This window comes from Botryllus schlosseri, chromosome 11 (genome assembly GCF_051294905.1).
Source record: "Botryllus schlosseri isolate E-star chromosome 11, Bs_hap1, whole genome shotgun sequence".
NCBI classification, from domain to species: domain Eukaryota; kingdom Metazoa; phylum Chordata; class Ascidiacea; order Stolidobranchia; family Styelidae; genus Botryllus; species Botryllus schlosseri.
Genome location: NC_137246.1, coordinates 12,435,894 through 12,456,399, shown reverse-complemented (window position 1 = coordinate 12,456,399; position 20,506 = coordinate 12,435,894). Strand labels below are relative to the sequence as shown.

The following is a 20,506-nucleotide window of genomic DNA, read 5'->3' as shown; positions in this document are numbered from 1 at the left end:
GAATCGGACTGAAAACCTGAACTTTTTGAAAGTCGGTCAATTCTGAACAACCCTAACCTGCATCCAGTGTTTCGGCAGCGAGCGGACAAGATATTTTTTATCGTCATGCATTTGACATCGTAGAAAAGGCATCGACTTGCCTCAACATAGTTCCTGAAGCAAATCGGCCAACAGCCGCGAGACATGTGACATGACATGATCAATTGACTGGTAATAGCACGGTGCAGTAGTGTTGCATTCAGTATATAAAGAGAAGTTAGCTGATGATGCAGCAAGACCCAATATAATTACTGTGATAGTGATAATCTATTTCTTCTGTTATTTTTGTCAGTAGTTTTATGCCGATAGAAACATTCCTCTGCATCGTGTAGTTTTGTGTGCGTAAGGTATCGGGTCTGGAACAAACGTAAATTCTCTATTTAGTAGGGGGTTATTGCCGTTATGGGTACATAAACCATTGTGAAGTGTATATCGGGCTGATATAATCCCATATAATGTAACTTCTCTTTTCTGTAATGCTATCATCGGCTGGACGTTTCTCACTGTAGACTACGAATTTTACACCGAAGCGCCCTTCCAAGCGGGAACCTATGCAACATTTTGTTGTGTCAATATACTCTGTCTACTCATTTTGCGATAGTCACAAGAATCGAGTTAGGGATTAGTCGCTGTCGTTGTTGTTTATTCAACAAAGTATTTCGTGCTTGTCGCCTGACCACCTGATCACCACGGCCAATGAAAATGCCGTGTATAAGACGAAACGAGGTTACATGAAATGACGATCAAAGTTCAGAGTTAAACTTAACTCACTATAATGACGGTTTCGTAATAATACAAATTCGATAATGCAAGGACAAGGAGTTCAGCAAAGCTCACTAAGCAAGTTAGAAGTACAAATATCATCATTATTGGGCACATTCATCGATGAGAAATCTACGATGAAAGTCATATTTTGAGCAACTGAGTGGAAAATGATCGCACGGTTTCAGGATAACATCATAGTAACTACAAAAAGGAGAATAGAAGGGGCCTGGGACGAAGCCGGATTAAATATCCGGCCGGATTTTTTCATTTTTGGTCGGAGCCGGTTCGGACCGGATCAGCATTTTTTCCGATGCGGCCGGATCCGGATCGGAGTTGTATAAGTACTTTTTTTATGATACGGTCAGAATTGTTATTGATGAGCATGGCCGTTGTAATTGTAACTGGTAACCACAAACCACACTCTAGTAGCCGCCAATCCAATGCGAAAATAAATGAGTTGGCATAATTACTTCAGATAGGCGTTGGGCTTAGTCTTTTAGTTTTTCATTCCCTGTTTTTCTGTTGCTGTGTGTCAATAACACCCTGTGAGTTTTTTTTCTTTGCCACCTTTTTTCTCATGTAGCCTACGGCCGCATTCCTGGTCACATAGTCGAAATGAACTAACTGGACGCCATATACCCATGTTAAACTGTCCATGACCATTTCTGGTGAACTCCAGACTAATCTATTTCTTAATGTCGGCTAACGATACGCACAGAAATTTATATTATATTTATTTTTAATATATGTGTATATATATAACTTATTCATAGTTTCTGGCTGTTCACATCTGTACTGTGGGGCTCAGATTGCAAAGAACGCTACTATGTTAAAATTGCAAAATGTAGTCGCATTGAATCGCGGACAGTGCGAAGAAAATTTCATGATTAATCAAAATCCCTCAAAACTTGGGGAGTCAAATCGTAAATTCACTTTGCATGTCGATGGCCGCTAACACATATACTTACTGAATCGCGTGTCGAAAACCGCACAAATTTCCTTCTGCGGCCGCAGGTTGGCCAGCCCTGTCGTAGATGATTATTATCGGAGTTTTTAGGATCGGATCACTGTCATTTCAAGAATCCGGCCCAGGAGTTGGATCGAAGTCTGACCAGAGAATTGAAGAACAGGATCGGAGTCGGACCAGAGAATTTGTCGTATGTACTAACGAAAGATGATGAGTGGCGAGATAGCGTAATGGTATAATCCACAGCTGCAGCACCAATAGGACGCGGGTTCGAGTCCGATTGAGGTCGACTCCGGAATTCCTACCAACGTGTTGGATGTTTATCTATAGCAGTGGTTCTCAACCTTTTTGTCTTCGCGGAACCCTTTTGAACCGTCACGGACCCCCGCGGACCCCCTTACCTTTTAGTTCAAATTTAGCTCAATTTAGCTCAATTATTGTATTTTGCCTTGTGTAAATATTAACTGTAGGCCAGCGATAAACACTAACAAAATTACTGTTCTTGAAAATAAACCTCCTACGCTTATGATGGAATTCTGGAGTCCACCTCGGTCGGATTCGAACCCACAACCAGGTGATCAAAGTAGTCAAGAAAGCTACTCAAGTAGAAGTAGAAGTAGCGACGAAAAAATCTACTCAAGTACGAGTAGAAGTACTTCTGTCATTGACAACCTAAAACTACTTGGCGTAGAAGTAGAATTGACTGACTTTAAATCTACTCAAGAAAGTAAGTAGTTGTGAAAACGATCGTAGTTCGTTAGTATGGATTGTCAAAAGGTGCAAATTGAGCTATGCGAAAGGTGCCGAGCTGGACTCATATTGATGCATAGCAGGAGGTATTCAATTTTCGACAGCACAAGTATTCGTCCGCATCATGGGATGAAAATGATGGTATTGATATGGAAATGCGATACTAATCCTCCGTTTACTCGAACAACACGTTGTAGAAATTACCATGGCATGGCGCAATCCCCCATATTATAAGGCCCGTAGTTTGGTCGAAGAGCAATACGGAGAAGTTGTATCGGATACGGTGTAAACACTTAGCGCGATTAGTAAATATGGTGGGTCGTAAAAATACCATATTGTGTAGCTTTATTTCCGTAAATAAAGGCATAACTATACTTGCTTTTATACTTCAACGTGTATGTTGTCCAGAGAAAAGGACTGATATTAATTAGAACTCAAAGTATATGATACTGGAAATTGAAAGCGAAATATAAATGCTACTTCTAAAAGTGGAACATGTATTCCATGTCTTTAGTCCAGAAAGTTTCAAAGACGGTATGCTAAAACAGCTCGAACACTAAAGAAAAAGTGAGAGTTCACTTTTCCAGATTTGCACAAGCCAATGACTGGTAGATTACGACATAAGTAAATGCTAAATTGGGAAACGGGGCAGTTTCAAACGTTATGATGAGCCATTATATACTGTGATGAAATATCTCATATGGGTGAAGGCCTGAAGGGTGACAATGCGGTGTGAACGGAACCACGCCAACCTGCTACCTAAATTATATTCACCGATACTTTCGTGAAATCATACTGGTTACTCCGTATCCACTGAGCGTGAAGCGCGACGAAAATTCTGGACTTTACTCAACTTCTATGAAAATTAAATGTTGATGATACTCCGTGAAAACAGCCCCGAAATTCCCCAGGCTATCTTCCTCATGGAGGATTAAACTACTTCTACATGAAAAACTGAACATAGCGAAAAGTAAGTAAGTAGATCACAAAATATTACAAAGTAAAAGTAGAAGTCGCCAAAATCAGATCTACTTGAGTAAGTACCAGAAGTAGAGGAACACTACTTGAGTACTTCGAAAAAGTAAAAGTATACTTCGTTACTGACAACCTCTGCCCACAACCCATTGGTGTTGTATCTGTGCAATGTGCATTATGCCACTAAGCTATCTCGCCATTTCGATTCGATATGAACGAGTTCCGTAAATCCATTTCCACAAAGACAGGTGGCGGTGAATGTCATGATAACGCGGAACACTTCTGACGGCACATTTGAGTATGATCGCAACAAATGTGGCACCAAAATTTAGAAACAGGTTTTTAATGAACATATCACGTCCAGCCTGGTCATTTGTATTTAGCGGCTCGTCTTGAATTTATTATGTAATAGTGGTTGTAGAGCTTCTTGAAGGTACAGAACTTCGATAAATACAATTGAATAGTAAGCCTACGAATAAACCATTCAATTGAATAGTGGTTGTGTATATCACAGGAGAAAATGGGTCTCTGCGAACATTTTGAAGTCATCGTGATTGACCTTTCTACTTCAATTTCTTATTTTTCCACAATCCTCAACAAAACATCTCTAAACAGCAATATGTTTGTATCAATAAGCTATTGGCAATCAAACAATTGAAATGAGTTTGCACAGTAGGAAATTTCCTTTCAGACGGCCAGTCCGTTGATGTGAGTCCTGGAGTTTTACCGGTATAATGAAGCGAAACTGCCTCGTGATTTTCCTAATTTAAATAAATACAAATTAGGTTATCAACCATTGTGTAAATTTAGAGGTCTCCCGGACCCCCTGAAAATTCTTCGTGGACCCCCGGTTGAGAACCACTGATCTCAAGGAACTGAACTGAAGGATTAGATGATTTATATCGATGAATTTGCAAGTTATCTTGTGTAATTGATGGAATTTATTGGCTTGTGGTGCAAATGACCAACACTGTTATAAGCACATTAACATGATTTTATTAAAAAATAATAGTTTCTATCACTGTACATTGTACATTTTTCCATATCCGATACTCCGGCTCCGACACTGTCATACAGTAACGGCTATTTATGCCTGGTTTCTTGTTCGAAGAGCACCGGCAATTCCGTGTAATACGGCAGATTGATGGAGAAGGTTTTCTTTTCTTTCGTTGCCGTGAATGTCCACGTGACTAGAAATTCAGAGAAACGACTCGTTGACGCCAGCATTTTCGCTCAATTGAAAAAGAGAAGATAGAGTTCCATAAATAAGTCTATGAGCGCGATACAAGTTGAATTCCGCTTGCAATCCGAGGCAGCACCGTAACTGCCGCACCCCAAACCCCCCAATTGGAGGGGGCCCGAGCTCGAAGGGGGCCCCAAATAAATTCGTGAATTAACATAAATTATAGAGTATTTTTTGAAAATTTATGAAATTTTTTCCATAATTTTTCCCGCTGGGCGCGATTGAAAGTTGCCAAATATATCTTGATTATTTGGTACTCTTCCCCCAAGAAAAAACACGCAAGATTTATAGAAATGGACATATCGGCGTTGGCCATTAACACGCCACTACGCACCAAGATATATAACGATTTGGGACTTATTACATGCGACTCCAAGAAGTGCGCCAGAACGATCGGCAGCGCGAAAAGCTTGGCCGAAACGGACTGCCCTTACGCAGACCGAAAACTTCGTTATATATACAAAATAATAGGTTTAATTGTCCATAGGCGCCTAAATGACTGGCGCCATATGTTCCTGTCTTGGCAATCTGAACCTCAGAAGACAAATACCATCAAGCAGGAAAAAATATATGCCAGTGAAGAAATACCAATTTGAAATCGTGTGCGTCTTTTAGTTTAGTACGTTTGAGCGATTCTATATTTTTGATATAGCAGACAGGAGGTCACGAAATAAAATCACGTAACGAAGTCATACCAACGGGTCCGCCCGCCCGAAGATGTTTAATTATTATTTACGGGCCCTACAGTTTCCGGTAAATCTGATAACGTGAGCAGAGAGGACAAGATATTGATAGCAATCGGGTGTATCTCGCAACCGAAGGTGTACTATACTTTTTAAAGGGTTTACCACTCTGATGGGGTGTGACAATAAAGGTGTCCTTCCTCTGCTTGCTGGAATCAATCAATCAATCAGTCGTTGAGTTATATCTTTCATCTGAACAAGTCATACACAATGTGCAATGCGATAAGACACAATGCGATGTCATGAACAGATAGGAGGAGGTCGAACGACACGCAGTTGCGATCCTATCATTCTAACATCCACCTCGGCCTAGAGTGCCCGATGTCACAGTTCTTTTCGATGTTGATCTTGTTGAAGCCGCGGCCCTTTCTACTAGTTCTTTCCATACCTAGTGAGTGCTTTCTTTCTTCTCTCGGGTCTTTTTCTGGTCTTTTTTGTCGTCGTAAGAACGACGACGGCGGGGGAAGAGGAGCCAAAGATAAACCTCCGACGGGAATCGAGCCGGGCCGCCAGATTGGTAGGCGCTAATCGTCACCACTATACGCTATGCCAAAAACGCTTGGAACATCTCCGACGCAATGACAAAATCTCAAAACGTACACTGTTAAATTATAAATAACTAGCCTCCGTAGGGTAGTTATTTATAGTTAAATTCAACAGAAGACATTGTGCGCCAAGACAACAAACCTCAATAGTGTTTTGGCCACAATGATGAACTGTTTACATGATTTGGTCTCACAAACTGAATCACCAACATTTACGCCAGATAAATTAGAAGCAGAGAATTAATATGGCGATGTCCTGTATATATGCTATGTTGGCGCATTAAGTCGAGCAGCTATGCTTGCACGAGTGTACGAACCGAGAAATGAAATAGCAACTCTCCTCGAAAATATAAATATCGCCGACTCATAATCTTGTAATCGAAAATGGTTATCTAATCTTGCTTACTTTGTACATTTAACGTCACATCTGAACAAATTAAATTTGCAATTACGGGGGAAAACAGCTGAATAGGCCTACATGAGATGTTGAGGCGCATTCGAAACAAATCTGCGACCCTTGGAATGTCAACAATGCAAAGAAATTATGCTCACGTTCCTATACTGAAGGAGTGAACCCCTAGTACCAACACTACATTTGTAACTGTGATACGAAATTTAATTACTGAATATTACCCCACTTTTCCTAAATTCCTTCTCTACAGAATAAATTCCGACTATTAAGTAGTCCGTTTGATGTGGACGCCAATGCCATTTCCTGAAAATTTCAAATGGGCCGTTTTGAAATGCGATGCAGTTGAATTGAATGACAAATTTTATACAAAGAGCATATCGCTGCATGACTTTACAAAGAGTACCTTCTTGAAATTGGTCTTTATTCCAGCTTGACCAACAATGCAAAAGAAATTGCATCGATATTTGGTAGCACGTACGCATGTAAACAATAGTTTTCAACAATGAAATTCACGAAGAGCAAGCTAAGATCACTATTTCGGACGCCCATTTAAAATATGGTCAGATTCTTGCTTCATCTGATTGTTACCAGAAGTTGAAAACCTTTCACAAAGCAAGCTGCGTCAATTGTCACATTTATTCTGCGTTGTTGAAGTGTAAATAAATGTGTTTTGTTAATGGTATGATTGAGATTGCAGCATTGTAGGATAATATACCGAAGTGAGCATAAAATATAGTATTATGAAAAATTCCGGCCCGCGAAAAAGTTGTACACTCGAAATTTGGCCCGTGACTACCAAAAGGTTGCCGACCCCTGTATAGTAGAAGGTGCAGTGCACATGAGAGCCACAATCAAAGGCTGATTGCTGAAATAGCCGCAGTTCGCCCACCCCTGGCCGATTGTAAGACTATGGCTTATTTGTATAGCTTATACACCCTAGATGCGGATTTTATGTATTTGACACCCCGTGACGTTGCGCTGCGTGATTCGAAAGGCACCGAATGCTGGCGCATCTGAGCTACGAGTATTCGTCAAGAGGCTCCGGAATACGACGCAGCAGAAACTGGATATATCTGCGTCACACAATAAACAGGGCATTGCTCTGCGAAGCTGCGATGATTAGGTAACATGATAATTTTGGTGATAGAGTGCGATTTTGGAAGTGTACAGGTGCCTGCCTAGAATGATATTGAAGTTTCCGAATAAGATAGGGTTACCATACGCCGTCCTTTTTAATTTTTTTGAAAATGTCCTCCGAGAACTTTAAGTTCTTATATCTAAAAAAGATATATGGCACTTGAATTTATTGTTGAATACTTGAAATTCCAAAATGCCGTCGTGGCCCGCACAAAATGCCCGCATGCGGTCCGCGGGCCGCGTGTTTGAGACCTCTGGCTTACGCGCATTAGATGGCGAGGAAGGTTTGAATTCTGGAGTCGACCTCTGTCGGACTCGAACTCCCAACCCATTGGTGTTGTAGCTGTGGATTGTACCGCTACGCTATCTTGCCACTACTCAGCCCAAATGAATTGATATGTTGGTAAATTTAGGGTACTGGGCTTATCGAACGCCATGTGTTGATCGATCAGAGAGAAGCAGACATGGCGGCGCCTGTGCGACAATGCTGTTCTCGAATCCACATTGTTTTCGTCATTATCAGCGAGAAATGGCTTTGAAGCGACATTGCTGTCGATAAAATACATTCATTACATACGATTTATTCCTTGTATATATGGATAATATGTGAATAATGTATCGATTTAGCAGTCCGGCCCGACAAGTACTTAATTTTCCTATATCCGGCCCGCCGACTGGAGCAGTTGCCCGCCCCTGGTTTACAGCAAGAAATCGTCACCTATAAAGTTGAGCCAATGGTATATTATGACGAAAAAACCAAATAACGTCACAATTCGAAAGAAAATTCGTTATTGCTCTTCAACGTAACCGTAATCAAAAAATCGACTACTTCGAGATTTTCCTGTAATCATCGTAATTGTATTCGGCTGATTGAAAAGTCATTGTAATCGCAATCGATTACATCGATGAAGTAATCACCTCATTTATGAACAAAATAGGCTACTTTCTGTTTGTATCGATAAGCAACTGTGCATGCCATATTTCGATATTTGGCTCATTTTTATCTCATGGCCAAGCTTGATGTATGATCGATAAACTTTGCCAATTCGTTTCGATTCCATCCTATGTCATTCCATTTTATCTCGATCAATATCTTACGACCTTGAAGTTAGACAGGGGATTTTCAAGAAAACGATGATTTTAAAAGGTTCGCCTTGCTGCTTGCACGACCTCAGATATACGATGATTTTGGATTTACTAGCATCGCAACAGAAAGATTGACTTTCCAATTATATCATGATATACACAAAACAACAAAATCATGCGAAAAACATTGCACATATGACAAACATTAATTAATTAATTAAGCTCCCGACAGATATCAAAACAGTAAATGTCTGCATAATTTATAATTCGGATCTTTCCAATGTATTACGGTCAGATGATATTTTCATGCCAATGACGAATTCACTCGGGCATCAGAATTGTAATGACACACAACAAATATGCTGATGTAGGATAATAATAATTAGAGAATATGTGGCTCGACTCAAGATGCCGAATCCATGCCGCATGGCTACTTACGAAGCCAACAGCATTTTACAAAGCATTCTCGGATAGTGCTCCCACAAGTTCTCGAGGTGATCTGAAATGCAGAATTGCGTTGACATTTCTCTGTATCTGGGTAATTGATAATAAGGTAAATTTGGCGTACAACAAAATTTGCAGCTGGCATTGTGTTTGTGTACCTGAGATTTGCCGATATTATCCTTAATCCTGGGATTTTGAAAAGCAAAGCTCGTTTCGAAATCACCGCGCACAGAGGTTCTTTTGGTTTGACAATTCGCATTTTAAGGTTTGGCGAATTCCAACTTATATGCAAGTTATTTGTGAAATCAAATACTTTCATCACCCATTCACATAATCTTACAGCTGCTGCGGAACATATAATATCGATTATGTGAACGATCACCAATATCTGATCATGCTATATGAAGATATAAATAGATTAGATCAGTGCTTCCCAACCTTTTTCAGTTCGCGGCCCACTTTTTTTTCGAAATTCATTGTGCGACCCACCATGAGATATAGGGTTACATTTCAAACAAAAATCAATTATAAACAAACATGTTCAAAACAAGGCCCCAATTTAAAACATTTTTTTGTTTTTTTTTCAAGCCATGACATCACGAATATTCATTTGTGACGTCATAATGGATTGATATTGACAATTGAAAATATAGGGTAAATATAGCTCCTTTGACGAAATATCTATACTATAACTATCGAACCGACTATTTTGAGGGTTCCAACCATCCCATATCGACGTCAGCTAAATCGGGTGGTAATTGTCCGTGGCCTCATTAAACATGTTTTTCGAAAGTATTTACACAGTTATGGTATAATTTTACAATTGAGAAAAAAGAAAAAATTTTTAAAGGCCTTTGCTTCAAACATCGTTTGTTTTAAATGCAACCCTAATGAGATATGACAAACGAAAGAAAGCATAATTCAGCGCCCAATGCGCCGTTGCTGTTGTTTCGTGGTATTCCTGATATTTCTTGACTGCGATGGTCATTTACACCGGGCCGGTACTCTTTATTTTGATTCTGTTGCTGCCGACGTGTAGCAAAGGCCCTGTTCTAGGCTATTCTAAGTCACCGCTCACGCGGATCAGGTGGCGAGGGCGAGCTTCGATAAACAATCAACACTTGACAAGGGATTATCGAGTCTACCTCGGTCGGACTTGAACTCGTGAACTATTGGTGTTGCAGCTGTTGCACCCTGACCGCGCACAATGCGTCGTATTAACGAGTTGAACTGGATGCCTACAGTTGTTTGCTAATTTTAACAACACCATTTCGGGCTATAGATTTCGACATTTCCCGAACAACGTGCGCAAAGCCTTTGCAGAAAGGAATTCATTCCAATTCTCAGGCATCCACAATAACACACTGTCCAATTTTGCGCACCTACCTAAATGACTTTATCGAACATCTGCCTCACTAATCATTGTTAGCAAGAGAACGTGGCTTGTAGGGCTTATTGGCGCAAGAAAAACTTAATTTAGAAATACCTCCGCGACCCATCGGTTGGGAAGCATTAGATGTATACGATATTCACAATTTCAATTTCCGTGAAGCGACTCAAGACAACTTAAAGCTTACCTCCTCACGGAGCCTTGACTCCAACTGCATCTGAATGGAAGAATGGAATATAGCGTGAAGACCGAGCATGCTTTTGACACGGCTCGCGAAATACCTTTTCTTTTTCCAGATTGGTAACTTTTGATTTGAAGTCTCGGATCGTTTTCTGATCTTTCTCGATCTTTTTCACCTTTGACAGTAAGCATTGTCTTGGGTCTTGCTACCGATACAACGTATTCAGGGCCCTAACAGCACATATCACCCCTACCCCCGTTATTCAGTCGGGCTTAGCGTCGGGTGGGCACTTTGTCATTAATTAACTTGTTGAATGGTGTTGTTATATTGTGACATCCCACAAAGATTTCTTTACTCAAAATATATTTTAATCACTCACACGTGCGAGACGAAACTAAACGAAAATCTCCTTTCGTGAAATGCACACGATTATCAATTGTTATTTCCTCTGGGTGCATTGTCTCTTCGTTGGGGTGACATGTTGCACGGAGCATAGATTGTACCGACAAGACGATTCTGTGCCGGCTATTTCGGTGCCTAGACATTCCAATATCGAATGTTTGGACTAACATGCGGCAGTAAATTACCCTAGTATTGCGGGTGGGCTAATTCTTTAATATTAAGCAACAAATTTCAGTGATTATTTTAATAAAGGAACAAACCTAAAATGGTTTTAATAGCATATTAACGTACATAATCACTACCTTTGAAAATCACTATTATGCTGATTTACTTTGTAATAATAATATGTGTGTATTTACCAGTTTTACTGTGAGTAATAAGATAATAACTAGAAGTTACAATAAATGCATAATTTTCTGAGTAATTCAGAGAAATGTTGGAGTTGGAGCGGGAGTCACGGTCGGTATGTTCAAAGTTTCAAGATTTTGGGTCAGAGTCAGGAATATTGAAAATGTCTGCTGGAGTCAGAGTCGGAGTCGGATTCGGTGATAATAATGTGAATCGACTCCACAGCTATGCATCTAAAAAAATCTTACATAATCTTCTCGCATCCCTTCGGCTTCTTCCGATTTCATTCGTAACTCCGAGACAAGCGTTTTGTCAGAACTTTCCTTCTGTTTAGACAAATAAGGTACAGCGATGAACAGAGACAGTGGCTCTGAGTCTTCAGTTGATAAAATTTCGCTAAGTGTGCATGCCCCCTGTGTTTTGAAAGCTGTGATTCGAAAAAGCGCTGCATATGGATCTTAATCATCTTTACCATAATCTCAACCATAGAAATCTCATAAAAACTGCATGATATATACATATACATATACATATGGGTCGTGCAACTGGCAGCCCGCATAGAAAACTTGCGCGGGACGCGAGTATTAACATGTTTTAATGTTGTATACATGTCGTGAAATGGATTTCCAAATTAAATTATAGTATGATACTTTTGAATAAAGTCCAAGTGGGCTAAAGAAAAGGAAATATTAAAGATATTAGCCCATAAAACACATAAATCATAAAATAGGCATATATGCTGACTTTGAGAAATAATATTTTTGACGTTTCGCGTGACCCTCAATCATGATTGATATGTGTTATCCGTCTCCATCACCGTTAAAATTCTTAACGAGATGATTGGTCTTACAACTTCTGCCAAGCTGACCACGTTGTTTAGATCTGGTCAGCTGGGTTGCACGTTTCGCCGCTGGGGCCTAGGAGACAGGGTTGTAATGACTCGAGTCCGACTCGAGTCACGATTTTCTGATGACTCGACTTGACTCGAGTCATGTTCTGAAAATACATAAATGACTCGACTCGACTCGAGTCAATCTGTACATAGACTCGATTTGGACTCGAGACATTGCGCATGACTCGAACCAAGTCATATTACTCGAGACTCAGACGGCCAAGAGCGACATTTCATCGTAATTTCGACGAATAGCAAAGTAACCACACTATTGGGATTCTGTCTGTTGGTACAGGTACTTGAAAATGCTACCAGAAGCTGCTAAAAGTGAGGAAAATTAGTATATTATAAATGCGAACCATTTGATATCACCAAGCAGCGCTGTAAAATGCGGGTATACTGGACTTTAACTGGAAACTGAGCAGTCAACTCAGTGACTTGGACTCGGACTCGAGTCATAATACCGTGACTCGGACTCGACCCTCTGCTCGTTGACTTGGACTCGGACTTGACTCGGTGGTGAATTGAAAATGACTCGACTTGACTTGAGTCAAAACCATAAAAGTGAGGCTGACTTGTGACTCGGAGCCTTCTGACTTGGTTACAACCCTGCTCGGATATGAAACGAAAATGATAGAATTCAACTGTCACCGATTCCCGCAGATGCCTCTCTAAAGTTCTCTTTTCTTCATTAACCTCATGCAGGCTGGTTTCCTGGGAGTGCCAATATTGTTCAAAATTTAAATAAAATATGTCAGCGAAATCGAAAATGAATATTACCAGCTGCTCAATTCTCTTCTCCAGATTTTGTGTCTGAAATGGAAAGTTGATGGAGAAATGAGCGACTTGGCGTAGGCTACATATATACATTCCAATAAAATTGTTGTGATGTAGGTTATTCACTACTTTGTCTAGTAGCCTAACTGTCTTTGAGTATCATCCTAAAATAAAATTATTTATATATTATATCGACAGAAGTGGTGGCTTGACACAAGATCGGGTAGTGGGAAAAGGAGGCAAACTTCTATATTGCTTTGGTCACAATGGCGTATTCTGACACACTGGCGTACCGTGTGTGTATGGTGTATAATAGTTGTGTGTATATATATAGATATAATGACTTACATTGCGATGGCCGACTTTTTCATCATTCACATGGTCAGGGATAGCGAGAGCTAATAGCTGAATAAAAGAAAGATTGAATAGAGTTAAAACGCATATGAGACAACAATATCGGGGGCCTTGAACAACATTTCTATAGTCTCAGAACCGGAAAAACGATGCTTGATGCAATCGATTTTGGAGTTCCGAAACGTTCACCCCATCATTTCGACTTTATGATAGGTTGATACCGTCGGTAGCCTACTTAGTTGCAAGCTTTTGGCCTGTAAAGACATCTGGCCGTTTCCATACCTCGTTTTCTAAACCCTGTTTAAATCTATACAAACGTAATAGCTCATACACGTCACCCTCGAAGTTGCTACGTAATATTTAGGTTATACCCGTGACTAATCAATAACGTGACACGTAGCTACTAATTCCCAGGAAAGGTGCGAACCCCAGAATGGTTCTGGTTCGTGCGAACGCGAAACTTTTTGAATGGTTATATGTGAAGTGAACGAGAACGTCAACATGAACCTATGACGTCACGCTCATTTTGGGTAAGCCTTGTGAGGACGACAACGGATTGAGCCGTAAACGCAGACGCTGGAATTTGGTTCATTAATATTAAATTCATTCGCAATTCTAGTTTCTCCGGAGATCAAGGACCTTGTGACTGTGAGTCAGGCGTCATACAGCCGTGCGACCACATATATTTGAATATTTGAATTCTATAATTTTGTGAAACTATTATATTCTCCCTAACCTCCATATACAAATGTTTCTTATTGATGGTGTGACTGCGTACTTGACACCGATTTGCCCCTGTTATTGACTAGGGTGAGACCACAACACCGCTGTCGGGTTGATAGAATATGGCCTATGAATATGCTCGACATTTGCTCTATTGGGGAATTAATCATTGACAGAATTTCTTACTAAGAATCTCTACATTAAAAAAAAAATATGTTGAATATTACAATCATTTTTTGATCTAGAATTGCTTCAAGGGTCGGATTAAATCGACTAGCGGGCCGTTTGTTTGACACTTCTGCAGTATAGAGAGTCACTAAATATTCACAAACGGAAAGCTGCATTGCGGGCAAACTTTTCTAGCAAAGCAAATATCCTTTTTGAAAGTGGCAAGGGACATGCTCGTGTAGTGCTGAATTTATGTTCATGCTGCCTGAGCCATGCAGAAAGTGGTCTGAATTTGAAATGCAAAGAATTTCAAGCAAAGATGTAATAATGATATGAAAAATCGCATTGAAATGAAAAATGTTCACACTGAACCTACCAAGGTTCGTTTGCGAACGCGAACCTCCGGATTTCTGAGGTTGCACACATATCGCGAACGTTCACACCATCCCTACTAATTTCCCGATTCGACTAATTTCCGATCCGGCTTACTAAAGAATGGATCCGAATCCGATCCGACTCCAATCTTAATGGAACGAAACCATGAGTACATTGAATAGATCATGTATGCGCTTCTTGACACATAGGGTTATCCATTACCATGTTTTTAGTATTTCATGGATTATTATCATATATTGGGATCCGGAAAAGAAGGACACTTTTTACAGATCACGAAAGTTAGATTACCGCGCTAGAAAACTGCTGATTTGAAAAATATTTTACGGAAATCCTCTTGTGTGGACTAAAAAAGGTCAATTTTCCAGTCCTACTCCAGAAAGAAGCGCTTGAACATCCACATTATTGATTTCGCGTCATTATGGCGTTTTTTAGTTGTGTCTGTACAGTGGCCCGACTGTCAAAGCTATAAAGGAGGCCGAATTACAAAAGTGAGGGCATTTAGGCGTCCGCGGAGGACATTTTCGATTTCCTGAAAAAAGATAAAAAATCCTCCTAAAGGAGTAGCCTACATATTGTAACCCTGGTAACTCCAAAATACCATGCGTACTCAAAAAACTGCACACATACAAATAAGGCGAATCATAGAACATAGAATCTGATTGTTATTTATCATTGTAACGAAATGAATCATCAATGTCACGAAAGTGGCATCATAAGCCTGCCTCAATACCATTTTATAATAGCGATATAAACGGCCATGGCCTGTCTATACTAAATAGTACGTACTATTTTATACCGGAAGTATATATACTTATATTATTTATAACTCACTTTATAGGCCCCGTCTCCATTCTCTGTCCTCGCGTCAGACTCAGCCGATGTGTGGGACATTCGGGTCTGAATAAATTAATGAACAAATATATACGATGCATGACAACAACAGAATATCTCACCGGAATTTCTGTTTCCATACATGAATCCTTGAGGTGCCTGTATGAAGTAATGTTGGCAGTAGCTGAGTAAAGTGCGGCGATGACTCCCCGCGTTTCGCTGAAGGCGGAAGGAATCCTCTCTATTGACTCAAAACACTAATTTCGAAATTTAGGTCTTTGAGAATCAATGCCGTGGTTCTATTTAGTTTCGCTACATATTGAAATTGTGCAAACATTAAAAGTAGCGGCTTTTGACAGTTTCCCTATTTGTTGAGACGCATTTGGTAACTATGGTGAAATGGATCTGTAACTCACCCAACTACATCCACTGTTTCGACATTAGATAGTTTATTTCAGTGGTTCTCAACCTTTTTGGCTTCGCGGACCCCTTTGAACCGTCACGGACCCTCGCAGACCCCCTCGAGTTTTACTTCAAATTTGGCTCAATTATGGTGCTACCGTCATATGTCTGGTGAAAATATGAACTGCAAAGGCTTGTGATAAAACGCAACTAAATGATCTTACTTGAAAATAACACCATACTATTTATGTAGAAATTGGAGATACTTTTATTATTTCAAAGCTAATTTTGCAGCTGTTTGTCTTGGAGTGCGTGGTTGTTTCTTGAAAATCTGCATCTTCGATTTGATATGAACGAGTGCCGAAAATCCATTTCTGCGCAAATTGATGGAGGCTAATGTAATATTCTCGAATGAAACATATCTTTATTGAACATATCACGTTCAGCCTAGTCATTTTTATCTGGCATTTCATCCTGAAGTTATTCTGGAATAGTGGTTATTAGCACAGGATAAAATTAATTTCGTGGCGATGTTTCAATATCTTCATTGGGACAAATTTGGGGAAATACTTCCGGAATTTGTATTTCAAACGACTGGTCAGTGGTCACTAATTTGATGAGACGGACAACTTCAAGTCGAAACGGTCTCACAGACATTTCGAAGTCACCCTGATTGACCTTACTATCTCTATGTTTTTATTTTTCCACAAACACCTCAAAGCGTCTCAAACAGACAAACGGTTTGTATCAGTAGGTTATTGGCAATTTGGTAATCAAAATGAATTGGCGAGGTAGGATATTACATGTCAAACGATTATTCTGATGATGTCAGTCATGATCATGAGGTTTTAGCAGTTGTGGAGCGAAACTGTTCATGTTTTGCCTAACTTAAAAAAAAACTACATATCAGGTTTTTAATCACGTTGCAAATTCAGAGGTCTCGCGGACCCCCTGAAATTGCTTCACGGACCCCTAGGGGTCCGCGGACCCCCGGTTGAGAACCACTGGTTTATTTGTTCCCCTTGCATTCGATATCACAGAAAAATCGTAGCCATTTCATTTCGCCTCGATATTGCTTCTCAGACAACATAATGAATGGCCCTGGCCACCATGTAACATCACACGCCAGTGGTTCCAAACCTTTTCCGTCTCGTGAGCCACATTAGTCGATATTTGAACATATATCCCCGCGCTCCCCTAAGTTAAAGTATCCCGGGGACTGAAAAAGGTCATTTTCCCGCGTCAACACCTGTTGTCTGAAACATGAGACGGGGAACCATACAGCTTTATGACTCTATAATAGATATGCTAAACTCTTTCGTATAGGTGGACAGCATTACACTTTGGTAAGGTACCGGTGACCACTTCCGTATCACTTTTTACCACGGATGTACTATTGCCCGGAAAGAAGAAAAATCAGGATGAAACATATCTTCACTTCACGTTTTGGAAACATTGCATTAAATTTGGCTAAGACTTTTCCCAACTCCGTAGCTGTTGACTAAAAATAAATCACCAAGTTCGCTTGCGATGACTTTTAGTTGAATTGATGAATTTCGCATGTTTTGTTTAGAGATTGGGCAGATGTTGACTTGGAAATGGTTTCACTTTCACTAGCGTCCCTTGTTGCGATGGATTCGGCATGACTTTTCCAGATTAGGGGAAATTTGGTTCAGAGTCTGTCGCAGTTACGTGACCAAGATTAGGAGATATATTACAACGGAGTACGCAATTTTAAAGTTGTAGTTTCAACATCGGACTTTTGCGGAGCCATGGAAACTAACCCGCGAGCCTCCAAGGAGTCCATGGGTTCCATAAAAAAAATCCGATCGCTCCGTTGTTATTATTATAGTTTCTACGCCGGCAGAAGCATTCCGCGCATATTGCGAAGGTCAACTTGGCGAGTATTGGGGTCTGGAACAAACAAATTAGGCTAAAAAAAAACAATATTGTTTGCAACCTCCATAACCAGGAAACTGGACATTGACTTTAATGCTTTTATCATCTCACGTATAATATAATGTGACATCTCTGCTGAAATACCATTCCTGGGCTGGACGTCCCTCTTTTAAGCGCAAGTTTTCGCAACATATTGTTGTGTCAATAAACCTATTTTGTGACGTTAACGTGAGTTGAGATACCGATAAGTCGCCTTTCGTGTGGCTATGCCGTATGCACCACTGTTGGCTCAGTGCAAGAAATGTACGACAATTAAATGATTTGCTGGGTGTGTGTTTTATTACATCATACGTCGCAATTATATTGATTTGTTTTCCTTTTATACAGTCAGCCTAATTGCTCTAATCCAGGGGTGGCCAACCTTTTTGCTATTCACAGCCGCATTTCGAGTAGTCACTAGTCATGTATAGCCTACGGCCGCATTCCAGGACATAGTTCGTAATGAACAAACTGGACGCCAAATACCCCATTTAAACTGCTCATGTCCATTTTCGGTGAGCTTCAGACTAACCTTTTTATTCATATCGGCTTACTATATAGGCTACGCACCAAAATCGCGAGTGGTCATGGTCATGTTATGAATAGATTCTTAATTTCGACATGGTCGCGCCAAGCGCGCGAATTTTCAGATTCGCGAATGAATTTTGTCAATAATATTCGTAGTATCACATATTACTATCAAACATTTATCCTTTCTCAGCCAATGTGATCAGATTCCCCGGTAAAATTGATGGAGGATGTGTTTTCGAAAATTTAGGGCAAGTTATAAATGATGATGTATCTACGGGTGGACCAATTGTAATAAGCCACTTTGTTATTTCTTGACCTCCCATCAGGATTGGCGGTATATTGGAAAGATATCGAAATCACCCAAACGCACCATAAAAACAAATTTCTTTCGTGAGGAGGACACGATTCCGAGTTGGTATTTCTATATGGGGCGCATCATTTTTCGTTGCTGTTTACATCTGTACTGTGGTGCTCAGGTTGCAAAGGGCGCTTCTGTATTAAAATCGAAAAATGAAGTCGCGTTGAATCGCGCGCAGCGCGAAGAAAATTTCAAGGTTGATCAAAATCTCCTAAAGGTTTGGGAGTAAATTCGCCAATTCAATTTTAATGTCGACGGCCGCCAACACATACTAATTGAAATACGTGTCCACGGCCGCACAAATTTCCTTCTGCGGCCGCAGGTTGGCCACCCCTGCTCTAATCCTTCAATAATGATCTAGTTTTCTGTAGGTCAATGGGTTATATCTTAGCAACGTAGTCTTGAAAACCACACAAGAAGGTAATATGTCGCATTGAGTTTAAGGAAAGTCAGGCGCCGAGAGTCTTCACCTTTTTCCTGGGAACGAAGGCACGACCGGTGACAGTTGTAGATGAGAATACAATGGTTACAACACGATAACCTCTACAGCTGTTGAAACGTCAATGTAATTGGATTCGCTATACCACACGCATGACTAATTCTTGCTTCGCCGGCTAAAGCGCGACATGGCTAAAACATGAAGTCAACTTTTCCCTATCCCAAAAGTATTTCCGTAGCCTACTGCCCGTTCGATTCTGTCCTTATACTGCTTGTAGTGTGTTGTAATATGCCGTCAAATTTATGGATACTTGTAATTGCCGCATCAAAACAACCGCTAATCCACGCACTTTTATTTAGGAGCTCCTCAGCTTTTTCAGCATTTGATTGCGGCTCTTTAATAATTGCACAGCACATGCGTCTCGCCATTTTGCTGGAGATGTTTAACCAGATTATGAATTGATGCTTTTATCGCGTATTAATAATATTCGTATTGTCTTCGTGATGTTTCTTTCCTCACGATTTACGCAATACTTGTAAAATGTTAGGGAAATTGGCACTACAGGGTTAGAAATTTGCAATTGAACTCTCGAACCGAGGTTACATAAACCAGTGCTTCTTTAACCAATTTTCCTGCTGCCCCTTTCGAAAATTGCCTAGGTATGGCGCCCCTCATATTTTATGGACGGTAGTAGAAACAAGCGGTAAGAGTTCGAAGTCGGGTCGCTTTTTTTCGGTTGGGACTTCACTATTGGAAATAGCCTGATTCGATCCCGATGACCACTCGACTAATTACCGCTATAATGATTGTATGTGCTACAGTCGGGATAAAATCAAGGTTGTTATAACAACCATCGGGTATGAGCTCATATCCTCTGACTCGAGCCCGGTGTAAACGTCCCGAATTCACCTCTGCAACTGGCAATACGAGGACGTTAATTGTATCGATATTTTATTACTTTCTATGACTCGTAAATCAACTGAGATAGTCCTCCTCGCCACGCGATCCGCGTAAGCAGTGTCTTATAAAAGCCTAGGAGTAGCCGTGCTACAAGTCGGTAAATGTGGAATCAAAAATAAACAATATCGGCCTGGTGTAAAATGACCAAAGTAGTGGAAACACCATGAATATCAAAACAAACAAACTGAGATAGTGGTGGAGATCTTTGCTCACATTGGATATAATACTGCACCCAGTTATTAACTTTAACATGAATATATTCCAAACAAAGCAACCTATATCGTATTACGTTCGTGTGAGGTTGCGGGTC

At 40.3% G+C, this 20,506-nt stretch overlaps 1 protein-coding gene across 1 annotated transcript; it reads right to left on the bottom strand.

Annotated features, from left to right (window-relative positions):
- Positions 1-8,297: 8,297 nt before the first annotated feature.
- On the bottom strand, positions 8,298-20,506 carry LOC145450508 (uncharacterized). Its single transcript, XM_080329026.1, has 9 exons — positions 15,691-20,506; positions 15,569-15,634; positions 13,445-13,501; positions 13,100-13,132; positions 12,971-13,033; positions 11,676-11,753; positions 10,778-10,852; positions 10,684-10,713; positions 8,298-9,161 (listed from the first exon to the last, which is right to left on the bottom strand). The coding sequence occupies exons 1-9, from the start codon at positions 15,706-15,708 to the stop codon at positions 9,093-9,095; spliced, it is 489 nt and encodes a 162-aa protein (XP_080185152.1). The 5' UTR covers positions 15,709-20,506; the 3' UTR covers positions 8,298-9,092.

Coding starts and splice junctions, on each gene's coding strand:
- LOC145450508 (XM_080329026.1), bottom strand. Junction 13,133..13,444: donor AAAAAGTCGGCCATCGCAAT/GTAAGTCATTAT, acceptor TTTCCATTTCAG/ACACAAAATCTGGAGAAGAG. Junction 10,853..11,675: donor AAGGGATGCGAGAAGATTAT/GTAAGATTTTTT, acceptor TTACTGTCAAAG/GTGAAAAAGATCGAGAAAGA.